The 17,537-nt window shown below is 31.3% G+C and overlaps 2 protein-coding genes across 2 annotated transcripts; one reads left to right on the forward strand and one right to left on the reverse strand.

The window, feature by feature from the left end:
• Window positions 1-1,436: 1,436 nt before the first annotated feature.
• Window positions 1,437-4,597, forward strand: LOC116145572 (probable receptor-like serine/threonine-protein kinase At5g57670). The gene is made up of 7 exons (XM_031431024.1): window positions 1,437-1,844; window positions 1,938-2,192; window positions 2,323-2,480; window positions 2,582-2,661; window positions 2,743-2,878; window positions 3,058-3,207; window positions 4,408-4,597. The coding sequence occupies exons 1-7, from the start codon at window positions 1,625-1,627 to the stop codon at window positions 4,555-4,557; spliced, it is 1,149 nt and encodes a 382-aa protein (XP_031286884.1). The 5' UTR covers window positions 1,437-1,624; the 3' UTR covers window positions 4,558-4,597.
• An 8,205-nt stretch (window positions 4,598-12,802) lies between these two features.
• Window positions 12,803-17,109, reverse strand: LOC116145530 (serine carboxypeptidase-like 18). Its single transcript, XM_031430983.1, has 7 exons — window positions 16,913-17,109; window positions 16,631-16,776; window positions 14,534-14,610; window positions 14,324-14,446; window positions 13,803-13,905; window positions 13,647-13,684; window positions 12,803-12,868 (listed from the first exon to the last, which is right to left on the reverse strand). Exons 1-7 carry the CDS (start codon window positions 17,068-17,070, stop codon window positions 12,803-12,805), a joined length of 711 nt encoding a protein of 236 aa, XP_031286843.1. The 5' UTR covers window positions 17,071-17,109.
• Window positions 17,110-17,537: the final 428 nt, after the last annotated feature.

A 17,537-nucleotide genomic window follows, 5' to 3' on the forward strand; every position in this document is an offset into this window, starting at 1 on the left:
ATTTTTGACTAGCATTTCCTTTAAATTAAAGTCTTCTTGTGCATGTGAAAGCAGTCTAAAGAATCTTAGCTAGGAAATATGAATCTTAATTTTTGTCATGATAATGAATTTATAACTAAATTTATACAAACACTTCAAAATACCCTATTGCATTTTGATTCTACAACCAGCAAAATTATTTATTTACTTTTGTTGATACAAAATTCTGCACCAACCAGCGAGATCCGATTGACCTTGTTGGGATCGAAACTGATATGTATGTGATTACGGGTAATCAGCAATGAGTGAATGATAACGTCAGAAAATAAATAAGAAAGAGAACTTTTAAAGTGGTTTGACAAAGTTAACAACCTACGTCCACTGGGTTTTTTGTATATATTGTGAGAGCTTACTATGTAATTTTTATCCAGAATTCACATCCCCCTCCTCATCGTTTTAGAAGGTTCATATACAAGATTTTCATAAAGGAAAGAGCGAAATTAAAGGGATTACAAATGATTTGAATCATAATTCCAATATCCTTGCCATTGGGTGCTATGATCGCGTAACGACAACTGTTAATCCAGTTATTCCTGCGATATCTGGGATCTGAAGTAATATGGAGATTGATTGATTAATTCCTCGGATTGTCCGCGACTAGCTTGTATTGGATCGAGCTACGGCTTGACAAGCTTATGCTGGATTGATCAATTATAGTTGTCAAGATTATCCTGGGTCGAGCTATATTCTCGCATTGGCCTGAGCTTGACAGAGAAACCACGCAACAATTTCAAAAAAGTTTGATGCTCTTACAAACTTTCAAAAATTAGACAATCGATCTACATTTTGTGTATATTTATATTTCATTTAGATACACCAATGAAATTTTTAATGGAAAATATATATGACAAATAACTTTCTTTATAATTTCAGAATCAATTATATGATGTCGTCGTGAATTTTAATGAGACAAAGTAACCAAAAAAAAAAAAAACAAAAAACTCTAGCTTTTACGTTGGTCAGCCCCATACGCATTCACCTTCTTAAGTTTTAAGACTAGTACATTAACATATTAGGAGTACTAACTACAGTTGTTGGTGCAACTGTTGTAGGCCTCATCACGACATGTGTCCAAAACATTGGTTCGGTTTTACATGCTTCTACAACTTTCTCTTCTGACATTGGTCCGGTTTTTCCTAACCAAATTGCCTTTATTTTTATGCATAAAGAACTAAAAAAATGTTCCACTTGTGGATGTAAGAGAGCCAAAGTTTTGAACTGCGAAAAAGCAAGTTATCTACCCCACCAGAGTGAGGCCACAGAACCAACCCCACTGCCTAAAATTTCCCTCTCAAATCAATGAGCTCATTGTTTCATCAATTTTTTGTTTCTCCTTTTTAGTGTCAAAATGCATAAATAGACAATCGAGCCAGCCTATCCAACCTCCTCCTTTTATCTGAATCACTCCATGCATTAATTATCCTCTGCTCTCAAGCCCACCTCACTAATATATACCCTTTGACTCTCTCTCTTTGTTTTCGTTTTTGTTGAGACAATTTCTTGTGTTTCTTACTCTCTGTTCTCTGCATGAAACAGAGTGCTCTGTTTCTCAAAATAGAGCTGAATTTTTAATGCTTTACTTACAATGAAGTATTTAAGAACCAATAGCTTGAAGCGCTTGTTTTCTTTAAAAAGAAGAGGTTTTGATGAAGATGTTTCCGCAAGTTCAAGTCCACATGAGTCCATTGAAGATGACAACAACAACGAAGGAAGTTTTAGAATAACCAAGAGTTCTTCTCCAAGACCAACTTGGAGATGTTTCTCTTTTGAAGAAATCTCTGCTGCCACCCATGGTTTCAGCCCAGGTTTGGCTCATAAAATTTCATCAAAGTTATGAACTTTAGGCTTGTCTTGTTGGTTGTTATATTCAAGTTTTGATTTTGTCATGTGGGTTGCAGAGAATTTGGTTGGCAGAGGAGGATATGCTGAGGTTTATAAAGGAGTTTTACAAGATGGAGAAGAGATTGCTGTGAAGAGGCTTACAAAATGTTCAACGGATGACAGAAAAGAGAAGGATTTCTTGACAGAAATTGGAACTATTGGCCATGTTTCTCATCCAAATGTGTTGTCTCTTCTTGGCTGCTGTATTGACAATGGCCTTTATCTCATATTTCAATTCTTCTCTAGAGGCTCAGTTGCTTCACTTTTTCATGGTACTCAATCTTACTCCAACAAAAATTCTTGTATTTTGATTATTTTGTTCAATAATTGGATCTCTGAGATTGTATAAGAGGTCTCGAGATTCAAAAAGATATGGTTAATCTTTTGCTTGTTTTGTTGCAGATGTGAATTTGCCTCCAGTGGATTGGAAAATAAGGTATAAGATTGCAGTTGGAACAGCAAGAGGTTTGAATTATTTGCACAAAGGCTGTCAAAGAAGGATAATTCACAGAGACATCAAGTCTTCAAACATTTTATTGACAGAAGATTTTGAACCCCAGGTGACCCATTTGGAGTTTCAGTCTTAACTTCTAGATCAAATTCATGTTAGAATTTCAATATTTTTAATGTGACAAAATTTTGACGTTGGTTGGTGTTTTAGATTTCTGATTTTGGATTGGCGAAATGGCTTCCAGCTCAATGGAGTCACCATTCAATTGCTCCAATTGAAGGCACATTTGGGTACCAAATCTTCACAAACTTTTGGGACAAAGCCAGGAAGTAAGTTTCAAGTACTGTACTGAAATTGAATTTCTATGGTAGGCACTTGGCTCCTGAGTACTTCATGCATGGAATAGTGGATGAGAAAACAGATGTCTTTGCATTTGGGGTGTTTTTACTGGAGATCATTTCCGGCCGGAAACCGGTGGACGGTTCTCACCTAAGCTTACACAGCTGGGTAATGTCAATATCCATAAAGTTTTTTCACAAAGTTTAATTGAATTTGCCATTAATTTCGGGCTTCGTTAGTCAATCCCTTTGTTGTGTTTCTTGTAGAGTTCAGCAACCAAAACTTTAGTGAAAGTTATTCAATTATTAGGCAGCTTTTTAATAGTTCTTAATTATTGAATGAAACAGGCCAAACCAATTTTGAACCAAGGAGAACTTGACAAGCTGGTAGATCCAAGGCTCCAAGGGACCTATGATGTTACTCAGCTTAATAAGCTTGCCTTTGCAGCCTCTCTCTGCATCCGCGCATCTCCCACGTGGCGCCCAACCATGAGTGAGGTACATAGAAAAAACTACTACCAGTAATTCTCATATCATAGACATTCTGGTTTGACTGCAAGAATTCAGATCCAGATTTCAAAAAGACCAAGATGTCGGTAAGAAAGAATGACAATCGTGCAATAAAATTTTTTACGGTACTATAAAAACGAGCCAATAAATTAGATGAGAAACATTGTTTCTGAAATCATGGAATGATTTTGTCATTAAAAGACATCTGGGTGACCCCTAATTCGTATACATTTTACTCAAGTTTTTTGCTTCACAAATTTACCAACCAGTATTTTATGACAGATATTTTATTCATGTTGTCAAGTGGTCATTTTTTTATTTTTTTTATACTCCCCTTATGTAGAACGTTCAAATGCATTACATTTTTATTCTGCAGACTAAACTGTTTGGTGATAAGGATCATTACATCACAAATTTGATACCTTTCAGTTGACTGTCTGATTGATATCAATTTGGTTGTTTGCTTGCTATGACTTTGCATATCATTTTCACTGTTTTGGACTTGGGACTGCAGCATGAAACATAGATTTGGACATTTTTTTTTTTTTTTTTCTGGTGTTGGTGGTGGTTCATTTTGTGTTATTTTTTCACGCAATTCATGAATCAGTCAAGGATGTTCAAGCCTACCTAACCTAAATCTTTAAGCTAAATTAGATAGTAAAATATAATCCTCCCATGTGATTAGAAGATTAAGGATATGATTATTTAAACAAGGGCCCTAATTTGACTCACTATTCTTTCATCTTTTTTCCCTTAATATGATATTATTCTTGCGTTTGGTCGTAATTTCTGCTCATCGGTTAAAGCAAAAAGATTTTTCTTTCAGAATCTTGCTTTGTCTGGTTAAAGAAATCTGGTTGTTTTATTATATATCGATGTTTAAACAAAAATTAAAAAAGTAGTATATCGTCTGCCAGGGTGTTGATATTTGACATGTACGTTTATCCGAAAAAGGGTTCATAAAAAAAACTATAAAATTAATTGAGCTTGTGTCTTGTGGTCCTCATTTTCTTTTTATGAATCACATAAAGCAAACGTACAATATAACTACTTTTGTCATATCAAATTTTACTCCAAGGTGTGTGTGTTTTCTCATCATGATATGCATGAATTCATGGTGAGCCAAACCATTCTTTACTCCAATTAAAAACTTAGCAGTTGACATTGTTAATTTCTGTGAATTGATAGGTATTGAAGGTGATGACTGAAGAAGAGATAGATAAAGAGAGGTGGAAAATGCCTGAAAAGGAAGAAGAAGATCAACAAGAGTTTTGGGGATTTGAGGATCTAGAATATGAATGTGACACCTCCTTTTCAATCTCCACTGGAAGTTCTTAATTAAGGCTAGTAATTCAGATGCTTAAGAAAATTGTAATATTCTTATTTTGTCCTCATGTAAATATAAGTATCGCAAAATTATGGCACCCAAGATCTTCAACTCCAGTCCTGTCCTGAGATGTAGAAGGTGAAGTTGGATGAGATGAGGGTGAATTGTCGAATCTTATAAAGTTAATTACTTTGTCACCCTACCTGAGGTTTTCTCTCCAATTTTGGAACACTAGTGCCGATACTGTCACTTAAATATAACAGTTTAAGGGGTAGAAAAGATATTTTTAATAAACAGTGGGATGTTTTGGTAAATGGTTGACAATTTTTACATTAAAAAATTATAACTATAGTAAACAGTCAACCCCTTATCTAATTTGTCTAAAATTGCCTGTAGTTCATTCAAAATATCTTTCCATCCCTTGAACCGTTACATTTATCTGATAGAAACGTCATTCGAGAGTGACTGTTTTTGTGACAAACCTCAATGGTGACATTGTAATAATTTTATATTCGGCTTAGATATGACCGGACCCAAGTAGATAATATCGTGTTATAAGAAAATGGGTCATTACATATCATATAAATCAGTCCTTATCAATGTTTAGATATTTGTAGTTGTGATTAAAATGTTGATTAGACTCCATTGATGTTAGACAACTAATTTTAACACTTGATCAATGCATTTGATTTTGCAAACGATTCAGGAAATTCCAACAGGAAAAAGGTTTGGCTAAGTTGGAAAATGTCAAATGAATGGTGAGAAAAAAGTGGTACTCATGAATGATCACACTAATCAATCATTAATATTGTGATGTTGGCAAGAATGAACATTGATCCTAAAGAGTACATTCCCACTCAACTTTAGATAATCGGCCTTAACCGTAAATGCAGATTGGATATGATTGTTTATACTTATGGCTGTACAAATCTGCCAAAAGTTTTTTTGTAATCTTTGTTAGCTCATAAACACTTAATATTATCTCAAGAAATGTCTCTCTCATAAAAATCAGGATATACTATAATCATTTAGCATGAGTTTGTCTTAATGTTCTATTCATAAGAAGCAAAATTTAACTATTATCAAATGTATTAAAAATTGTGTATTGAATAAGTTAAAACAATCAAATTCATTCGTACATTTTCATGTCAAGTAATTATACCATTATGCATTGCTTGTGATATAAATACTATTTGAACAATATAACATACTCGTATATTAAATGTGTTTTTGCATTATATTGTCTTATGTAAGTATATTTGAAGAATATATTTTAAAATCAGTATTAAAAAAAAAAAAAATGTTTTATTGAAGTAGAGGCTATTACTATGGCCTACAAACTGAAATTGCGAGAGAATAGGAACTTAAATTTAATTTTCTTGATGTCACGTGACACATAGTCGGCAAACGTTGTTAATCAAGAATAGTAAGTATCCTACTTCCATACATCAAAAATAATTATGGTTGTTTTCTTACGACACCGACTATGGAATGATCAAATTTGAATTCAATGAATAATGTCAAAATTTAACTAATCAACATGTTGATCTAGATTAATATATATATATCAAAAGATTATGTAAGGCATTGGACGCTTTTGTTGTCGAAGTACTGTGAAATTATGGGTTTGATGATTAAGGTATATTGTAATTAATTATAAGGGAAATTGATAATTAAACCGAATTATGGAAAGGATTAATGGCCTACGATCCTCTCACAATTAGATCAATGGAAAAAGATGGCCGTGCTGTCGATGTCTCTGAGGAAGCCTGAGAGCTGTGGAGTTGTTCTTTGCTGGAACCCATGACAGATAAAATTCACTAGACATTCATAATCTCTCCTATAATTTTGGTTGTTGTTTTCAGCCATATAAACGTGTGGTTGTTCACCTTATTAATGTAATTTTATTTATGAACCCGTTAAGCTGATGTTTTTTTTTTGATATTAATATTATGGAATTTCAAATGACTCCCTCACTGTTAGATTTAGTCTATAGTTTACCTAGATATAGTCTTTTTTTACCACTATTAATTAAAATTAATTTTGCAGCTAAAGTAGGAGCAGATGACGTGTGTTTTTCTCAAAGTATTATAGTCATTTCTAATTATTGATAGGAACATCACAAATTATTCGCACTAAAAACTATGGAGTAATAGTATATAAAAGATAATTAAAAAAAAAAAAAATTACTTTTAAATCGGATGGTGACAATTTTATATATGGATATATCTTCTACACAATTTATTAATTTTACAATTATCCAATCACAATTAAAAAAAAAAAAAAACAAAAAACATAGTGTGGAGGTCTTTTATATCTCCCCCCCCGTGATAACATTTTGTATAGGTAGTACAATACATGACTATTAATGGGTTTCTCTTTGTAGCCTTTGGCGATTGTCGAAATCAATGAGGTCTTTATTTAAAATGAGTTAGAGCTCCGGCATCCGTTTCTTATATTTATAAAGTAAGTTATCAGAGGGCATTTTGTAAGATGGTTTGTGTTGAAAAAGACAATTGAACTAGACCCAATACTATGGAAATTAAGGGGTATTATCACTTGTTTGCGTAATAGTAATAAGATTTCGGAGTGGCGATCCTTTACTCCTTTATGTTTTTAAGAGATTTTTTAATTTATGTTACATTAAAACTATCAAACGCTATTTATTAAAAGCTTTAATGAAACTTTTGGATTTAAAAAAAAAAAAAAAAAACATTAGAATATCCCTCTTAAGGTTGTTTTAATCTACTTCTAAAAACTTGGATGACAATTGAATTTCAAAATCAATTAAACTGTGTTTAAAATAATCAGGAATATCTTTTAAATAGTCTGTACTATTATTAGAACTTAGGATTAGTCTTCGTCAACAAAAGGCAATTAATCAATGGAGGGGTAAATTTTGTCCGATGTCTCAACTGAACCAAATAGAGGCCCCTACACATAAGTAATACGTTTATATTCATTATAAAAGTAACTTTGATGGAGAGACGAAAATTAATATATATTACTGATGATATATATTCAATATATATAGATATATTTAGGAAAGAATAAATAAAAAGTTATAATTTATTTAAACTGGCATGCATCTCATGAGGCTAAGAACAAGTCTTCGACAAGGATTCGCCGCTAGATTGTATATATCAACTGAAACAACTAAATAATTGTTCATAATTCACATTTTATTCAAAAACAAAACACATGAGCATTGTGCATGAACAAACAGGTAGACTTGATTTGGCTTTCATAATCGGGGTCGGACAAATTAACCATTGCATTGCTCCAAACAAAACGAAGATACATTAATATACCATAATGAAATTAATTAATAAGATTATTCGCATGATGCCAATTTATGGGTTAGTGGAACAATGAGGCTTTGTAATTTATTTAATGTTTAAACAACTTGTCTCTAATGGGTTAGTGAAGTTTGTTTAACTTATGAATAGACTTTTAGGACACATCAAAATTAATTGAATGTATTCATTCATTATTAAGAACTTCCTTGTGTGGTTTAGAAGATGTGATAAGTTACTACTATACTTACGTTGGTTTTGGGTAGGTTTATTAAGTCAAACATAACAGCTAGCTTTTGAGTTCGAATATTATCTATAAGTATCAAAGCTCTTCAAGAAGTTTTTAATTTGGGGATTTGACTTAAGGGGAATAATTAGGGATGTTAGGCGGAAGTATGGGGGGTAGGTTGTTCTTTACCAACTTGCCAATGGCATGTATTCGGCTGGTGCCAAAAATATACTAAGAAAATATAAATGAATTAAAATTTATGTAGTTGATATATATACATGTATATTAGAAGAGTCATTCTCTTGTGCGAGGTTGGATTTTTATAAAATCCGGACCAATACTTTTTCATATAGAAATCTATTTAAACGACAAGTTGTTTGTATACTTCATGTAAGAAATTTGGGTGTTAAAATTTATCTGTTCAAGTAATTATGTACAACATTTTGATTGAATTAGAGATTTGATTAAATTTTGTCTGTGAATATATGTTTTACACAAGATACTTTATTCCACTTGATTCAAGTTTTAAAAAAAGAAAATCAAGATTTTTACACCAAATATTTTTGAATTAAAATATAGATAATAGCAGTCAACCAAGTGCATGTTAAAGATAATTATGACCATACTATAAAAACGATGAGACGTTCAGAGGCGGTAGGAGGCCTCCATTTATGTAAGATTAGAAGTGGCGAAATTTAAAAACAAGTAAATAGTGGTACAGAAACCAATGTTGACAGGTGTCGGTATGTTTATGGGATGTCAAGTCAAGTGCAAAGGAACTTAAACTCTAATAACTTTTGATGAAGGGATATAATTAGCCACTATATTTCTCCATACAATTAAAACTATCCCAACCTTACACGGTTTATTATTGTTGGTTTTCACACCTCGTCCTTTTTTTTTTTGTTTTTTTTTATGCGGCAGAGGTATCCAGGCAACTTTTGAACGCATCACCTCAACTAATCTCAATGTCTTTAAAGTTGAGTAAGGGTTTAAACATTTATGGTAACTCCCTATTATAACGAAGCGGAATGCGAATTTAAAACCGTCGGAAGTAATACTTAGAGCCAATATTCAACCACTTAGCCAAAGGGTGGTTTTGTTCACCTCGAATTCCTCTTTTCAAGGACATACTTTCCCAATGGTGTCACCTTATCTAAAGCAAATTATATATTGTTATGAACATTGTGCAACAATATGAAATTTCTCGATATAAGGAAGCCTGTAGACTTCTTCTAATTTTTTGTAATCATTAAATGGTAGCAAATAGATCTTTATCATCAAGCGACAATTTAACATTCCGTCATGTGCAGGCACTCGTTAATATCATAATTGAAATGAATAAAACGACTCTGGATAGTGCAACAAAGTACTAATAAGATTATAATAATTGTTTTTTGTGTTGTGTAAATCGTAATATAGTTTAATATTTAATATTCCAAAGTTATGCTCATGAACAAACTTATCATCTGATTTACTAGTACAAAATAGTTGTAAATAATTTTCATCTAACGTAAAATTAGAGTAAATTTTAAGCCTATATATATTTAGAATAAAGCCATAATAAGGTTGATGGAACATTATATAGGAGAAATTGATTAATTTTTCAAAAGGCAATAGTATCCCTATATTTTTTTTGAAAAATGTATATCAAATTTATTATATAGAGTATATAAAATATATATATAATAAAAAACTTAAAAGGACAAATTAATGCTTATGGTTTGAAAATAAGAAAGAAAAACATATAATTTATATTTATGCATTAAAATAAAAACCTTGAAAATTATTACCAAAGTTTAGCAAACTCATCCTAGACCTACTTTAGTGTGTATTCATAGAGAAAAGGGTAAGTGTATTTAGAAATGTTCTCTTTTTTCAGCCCACTTATGGCCCAATTGGCCTTTCTGTATTATCTGTTTCCTCCATTTTTGCAGACTGCCTTCAGCCTTAAGGCTCAATAATTTTCCTTTTATCATTCTAAGTTCTAACATCACTTATAATGAGTAAACATGTTGTAGATTTTCTTCCATATAAAAATCAAAATACTAATCCTAATGTAAACATCATATGATAAGATGGGGTTAAAAAGTGATTTTCTCTCTCTATATATATAAAATTCCATAATTGACGGTAATTTTGAAATAAATGTATATTTATTATAAACGGGGGCTAATTAGAGAATTAGTGGGGGTGTATACAGTATCATAAAGAAAAAAAAAAAAAAAAAAAAACACTTGAGACCACCTACTTTATTCCAACCAATAGTGGATCCAGAAATTCTTATTAGGGTGGGCCAAAATAAAATGTAATAATATATAATATTCATATTATATGTTTTTAGTTGAAATTGTCATAAAAAAAAAAAATTACATATAAATATTTTTTTTTTTAAATTTGAGGGCCCACCCACAATATACTCCAACATATCACGTCATTAATCACTTAACTCTTAATTTAATTATTAATTTCACTTTTTTTTAAATAAAAAATTTATTTTTAGAACAACTCTTGTGAATAAACAAATTATAAGATAATCTTTTAGTAATTAAATTAATATATTTTAAACTATTGAGATTTGCACATTTAATATAATTTACACATCTAATGCATTTTAAAAAGGACAGAATTCAAATTCATTGTATCAAAATTTTTTATAAAATATATACCACTCTTAATTTTAATGAGAGGATGATATAGAAATATTTCTCTCAACATTTTTGAAAGAGTTTTATTGATTTTATTAACAAAAACTAGATCAAGTGATTGTAAAATTAATTGTTTGTCATAAATTTAGTTTTAATTACATCACATAATTATTTTGAAATAATATTTTAAGTAATAAAAAATATATATTTAATTACTTATAATAATATTAATGATAGTTAATTAGTTATGTTCAAAACTAATTATTTAAAAATATATTATGATAATAATATTAAACATCCATAATAATAATAATGCAATAGATTCATTGAAAGTGGGTTGGTTTGGGTATACCCATAACCCAAGCATATCCTACCTAGTCCACCCACTATTGGATTCAAGAAATGGGATGGTGGGTTGGGTTGAGGTAGTTTGTAGTGGGTTGCCCCATAACCCATTAAATTGGGTTCCCTACCTATAAAACAAATTCAAGGATCCACATTAATATCTTCTATTTCTAAAGATGATAATTCCTAAAATACTTCAAAGTGTGACCGAAATTCTTAAGCTGCAACTAATAAAAATTACAGTGGGTAATACGCCATGAATCGATCCATCATTCTATAACATTCTTTCGGTTTGTACTCTGGAGCAATATGACCAGCACCCTGGAATTAGAAGCGATACAAATATAAGTGTTTTGGTTCATTATCTTTTTTTTTTTTTTTTTTTTTTTGAAAGGTTATGATGCAGAATAACAAATATGAATTTATTCTCGTCGTTTAATATTCTAATATGCTTTTGTTTTGATATAGTAACAAAAGCCATTTTAATTTGAAAAAAAAAAAAAAAATGAACAACAAAGAGAACATGTATTTTTTCATTTTAAAGTTTAGGCTAAATTTAAAATTGCATAAAACTATTTTTTAGAAAAAAAATAATTATAACCACGTTTATTTACTTAAATTTCTATATCCCTTATTTTTACTATTTCCAGATCCTAGTCAATTGGGGTAATTTCTTTTAAAATATGTTGCACATTCATTTGAAGAGCATAGTTAATTATATGATTGAGTTGAGCCTTACCTTCACTGAGCTATATAAGAGTAAAGTCACTACTAATTAATCCTCTGTGGATCTGCATACATGAGACCATGATAATAATTAGTATAAAAATCCAAATACAATTACGAAACAATAGTTAGAAATATCAAGATTGTATCGTATCAGAGCTTTTGTGCCGGATTACCGGCAACTTGACCCTTACAAACCCATGCTCGCCAATTTTCATTATAGTCAAATTAAGAGAACGAATCCAAGTTTGTGTGGCAATGTGTGGAATACGGAATCGTGATCACCACTGCATAAAATGTGACAATGTTAATCCATGAAAAATGATGGGGAAGAAGAAGAAGAAATTTGTAATTCATTTTTTCAATATAGATTAAATAATATCAAGATAGATTTATTAAAGTGAGAAGACTTGAAGGAAACAATAAACGCTGAAGAAGTTAAAGAGTTGTCACCTGAAAAGAGAGCTCGAAGGCTGACTTTGTAAAATTTTTATGATAAAACACAACTTAATTGAGTCTGTGTATAAGCTAGGCCAGAAATATGCAACATTTTCCACACTCCTTTTGTGTTCCTGTTTCATACCCATTTGTTTTAATCCGAAAATAATTTTTAAAATTCAAATACGATTCAGAAAATTGAGTGTTGTTATTTTAGTTAATAATCTTTAGTCAAAACGATTTCATATTAATTTGTCAGGTCATGCATATATGCCATTATATTTAAAATATTCTTTGAGTCCCATGAGAAAAATCAAACGGCATTGAACATGACTTGACAAAATAAATATTAAAATGCTCATATTTAATATCAAATTATTTTTTGATATAATATTCAAAATGACTTCGATAAAAAGGTATAGAAATTGAGTCGTGTTTTAAATGATAATTAGTTTTTAGATTTTATCCAAAATTATTTTCGAAAACATTTCAAACTCATTTAATAATAAACACGTTTCATAAGATTTTTCTGTATAAAAAATTGCACTCTAAACATTAAATAAATGCATTACTTTCACATGGAGAGCTTCTCGGACAATTTCAGCATTAGCCCAAACGGCAGATAGCCATAATTATACCCCTGAAAGAAAGTTGAATCACAGATCTTTTTATGTAACTTAATCCTGGAAGTGGTGAAAAAAATCTACAAAATAATGAGAGAGCTGAATTTACGTACCCTGCACCAATAAGCATTTCCGATTTGATTTCTGAAAGGGGAATTCATCAGGCTCAATCTTTCAGCTGATCTTCTTCCTTCATACTACTTTTTTTGGTTTAGCAGATAGCAACGTGGTTCCAAAATATCAGAGTGTATTATTGAAGAACCACTGCATCAAACAATGAAAAAAAAAAAAAAAAAAAAATTAAAATCGGCAATTTCATAGGCTCAAGCTCAGTGATGGATTTTAAAAGGATAGTTTTCTGCTGACTGGTCGAATTCATCAGGCTGTTACACAATTAGTATTGCTTTCATTTATGTTGACATAATCCATTGCAGTAATATTTTGCAGCCGGAAATTAAATGATAGTTTTTGAAAATATTTGGCTTGTGTAACTATATAAATTGAAAACAAATTTATAAAGAGATTGGAGATATATATTTACATGATAAGTTCAGGTGGTATGAGTGTACTCCAAATGCAAATGGTACAATGAATTGCTGTCAATATAATCATCCCGTCTTTGGATTTCAAGTAGTATCCTTTTCAATAGTTTGAAATTTCAAGGTCAGAATCATTAACTATAAAAGAATATCTTAAGTGAGATGAACATATCACAAAAGGTATTAGTGTTTGAGCGTATAAATAATAGGATATAATTTCGAGAAAAAGAATGAAAACAAAAAGGATGGAAATTACTTTTAGGTTTATGGTTGGCTTAAATCCTTCGTTCTTTCCTGCAGGAAATCGAAATATGAATTAATCAATCTTTCAAGACATGACAAAGGCTATAGTTTTCAGGAAAAAACAAAAGGAAAAATAAGTGAATATGTCACCAGGAAAATAAATATTTACCATCAAGTATATGTTGGACTATCATTGGAACAGAAATGCCAGAATAAGAATCGCCCCCAATGAAAAATTGATTTGTTAAGAACTGTGGATGCTCAAGGAGCCACTGCAGAAAAACAATTAATATGAATAAACAACTATCCATTCCAGTCGAGAATTCTTGATTTCTGTAATTTGGATCACTTATCAGTAAAGACTGTTTTTATTCTTTTGAGTTTTAGTTTCTTTAATTTTCAATTCTCTATATTCATAAATAAATTGTATCTTGGGAAAAAAAAATGATAGTTAGCGGTGAATAGCGCTGAGTTGAGTGAATGGTATTGTTGAATTATTTGTGTGGTGAATAGCATTGAGTGAATGGTATTTGTTGAATTTGTAAAAGACAAATTAAAATCCAGGCCCTAACTTTTAAATTTGTAAGAATAAATATTTTGGCTGAACTTCTAACGTAACATTTTATACATGAACTGAGCTTCGGATGTTAAAAAAGATTAAGACAGTTAAATGTACAGAACCTTACATACCTTTCTCAAGAAGTCGTAGGTTTGTGCGGCAGATTTTGTATCATTAAGATAGTAATTTTCTTGGGTTGTTGAGTAAGAGAAACCAGTGCCAACTGGTGCATCTACATATATAATGTTGATGCCCTGAAAAAAGAAAAAAAAAAAAAAGATGATTACCTCTCAAGAATGAAACATGAAGAGAGAGAGAAAAAAAAAATTATTCTTTAGTACCTGAGTCCATGTATCAGGGTTAAGTTGGAGTGATGGCAAACTCCCATTGTAATTAGAATAATTAAAAGCAACTGGACCTGCAAACAGATTGAGAAAAAAACTTGCGAAAGGTGGTCTTTTCCCTAAATATGAAAATTATTATTGGGTCCTACAAAGAAAATTGGTGGGGCTTAAATAACATCACTCATAAAATTAACTTTATTATCAAACCATTATTTAAAAGAAATAGGAGATAAAACTTGGGAAGATGTCAGTCATTTTCATAAATATGGCCCATTAATAACTTATCCTGAGTTGCTTTAATAAATTAAACATTCATTATTAAACTATTATTTAATAGAAACAAAACCTCCAGGCTACTACTAAGTGTATTATTTTTCTTAATTGAACTAAGAAAATCAATCATAATAGTACTTCGTAATTGTCTTATCTCTTTTTATAAGTACAAAATAATTTTTGTTAGAGTTGGTAAACTCTATTTAACGTTTAGGTACTAATTTTTAAAGACGCAGCAGAATAATTTACCAAGTTGTGTTAATATAGTCAGGTTTACAACAAATTATTTAAGCTATAAATGTAAAGCACACCAGCATATACATGGTTTAACTAAATCTATTTTTAGCCTACATCCATGGAACCTCATCCAGATCAAAGTAAATCTACTAATTAACAAATATTATAAGATATAGTTTAAAGTTGATTTTAGCTATAGCAAAGAGAACGCCATTTTCTAGTTACACTAAATACCACCTTTTGAATCTCTAATGTCTTGTTGCACCACAGATTTCTTCACACCAGGTTCACTCTTGGAAAACGCTTGAGCTCCACCCAAGCTTCAATCGCTGAAGACACGCTCCAGCATTAGCAAATGAACCACGTTCCAGCCGCCATTCAACAATGAAGATAACAAGAAAGTTTCTAGTATAAACCCATAAAAAAAGAACCTAACCAAGAACAACTCTCTAAAAAGTTTAGAGCACCAACGAAATAGATATTCAGGTTCAAAAAGAAAAACAAACAAGGAAAAAGATGAACTTCCTTTTAGCTTAACAAAGATGAAGGATGATAAATGTTCTGCACAATAACATAAAGTGAACCTTTTGTTGGAGTTGTTGACTACTTCAGCATTGATAGGTTACGCAGACGCATTCGGGGGTCTTGCTGCCCGATCAGCGTTTGGGGGCCCCGCTCCCCGATGAGCAAACAGGGGTCGTGGGGGCAGCACCCTCGGGCTCGTAGGCAGTTTGGGCCTTTTCCATGTATAACTGCTGAAGAATTTCTTTAAGTTATTAATTTCTTATTGGGTTAGGCTAGGAATATGAATCCTTGTAAAACTAGGTTTTGTCACTTAAACCTAGTATATAAACATATTTTTCTCTTGTTATGAGTATGATAGCAAATCATATGACAATTCATTCATTGTAAACAAGAGAAGTGATGAAGTATTACAATAATATTGACTCGATTAGGTAAACCAGGGTAAATTGCGCATGTTATTTTCTCTTTGTTTACTTTCTGTGATTTGTTTTGTTGTTATTTTGTTCTCACTACTGTCTCTATTTCGTTCACCTTTGAGGAATAAAACTCTCTGAAAAATTCAGAGCATAAGCAAATAAAAATATCAAATGTTAGCTTTACAAATGAGCAAGAATGAAGAAGATATAGACCAATTTCATACTCCCCAATTCTTGCTAAGTCAACAAACAAGGGCTGACATATGTTGGTCCAAAAAATAGAAAATATTACATCTATCTTTTGGGACCACAACCAAAAAAGGAAAAAACTTATTTCACCATAAGAGGATATTGAGACACCGTCCTCATGACAGCACAACAGATGGACAAAAAAATATCTCAGCTGATAAAGATAAAAACGTAAATTGTGCAAAAGTGAGTCAGACGTGCGACGTTAGCATGGCAAAAAAGTGTGCGCACACACAAAATGAAAAAACAAAAGGTATAAGTCTAACAAAACTGAACAGATGGAGGACAAAAACAATTCCAACTTTTTGTTGGACCACAAAAAGGTGTAAAAAAAGAAAAAGAAAAAATAATAGTAACACTTCAAAGGGTTTGCATAAAAGCAATAAAAACTTACCACTTTCATAGAAGAAAGCAGAGAGAGCGGAGCAACCAGGTCCACCAGTGAGCCAAAGCATAAGAGGATCAAGTGAAGGACTCCTCTGTGACTCCACAAAGTAGTAAAACAATTGCGACTCATTCGATTCCCCAACACCAATATATCTTAAAAGGAAAAAAAAAAAAAATCACTTAGAAAATCGTACATCTATTTTATTTTAGATACAGAGTCATCTCTTCAGGACCCTCGTTAAAGTTTAATAAAAATTATCAGAAATCGTGAATACAGTAATTAAAGTACCCAGTTTCGAGGTAGAAGGGAAGTTCACCATCAAAACCAGGGAGATGGGTGATGACATTTCCTGCAGAAGCAAAAATGATAGAGAAAATAAGTAGGAGAAGCACTTGGAAACAAATTTTGAAACATTTGGAAGAGGGGTTTGCTTTCAGTGTTGCCATCGTTGCAAGAAATGAAGAAATAATTCTATTGATCTAACTTTCAAACTTTATATTATTAGTCTTCTGGAAGCTAAGAAATAATTCTATTGATCTAACTTTCAAACTTTACAGTATTAATCTTCACGTGATAAATAGGGGCAAATACACGAAGAACTTGGATTTTAAGGCTGAATGAATAACTTTGGATTTACTAAAATCAGAATGTAACGCCATCCAACTTCATCCCTGTCAGAGAGGAGTAAATTATTAAAGTCCCATATGTTTCATGAAATTAAAACATAACCCCAATTTCGTTATTTTATTTTTCTATTAATTTAACGGATATACATTTTTTACATTATGTAACTTTAGTAATATGTTTAAGTATCTAGAGCTCTCAAAAATACATTACACTGGTTTTGGGGGGTTTTTAAATCATTCGAAACCAGCCCATAAAAAATTTGGTAAATAATGGTGTTTAAACACCT

Source organism: Pistacia vera, unplaced genomic scaffold (assembly GCF_008641045.1).
Source record: "Pistacia vera cultivar Batoury unplaced genomic scaffold, PisVer_v2 Contig462, whole genome shotgun sequence".
NCBI lineage: Eukaryota > Viridiplantae > Streptophyta > Magnoliopsida > Sapindales > Anacardiaceae > Pistacia > Pistacia vera.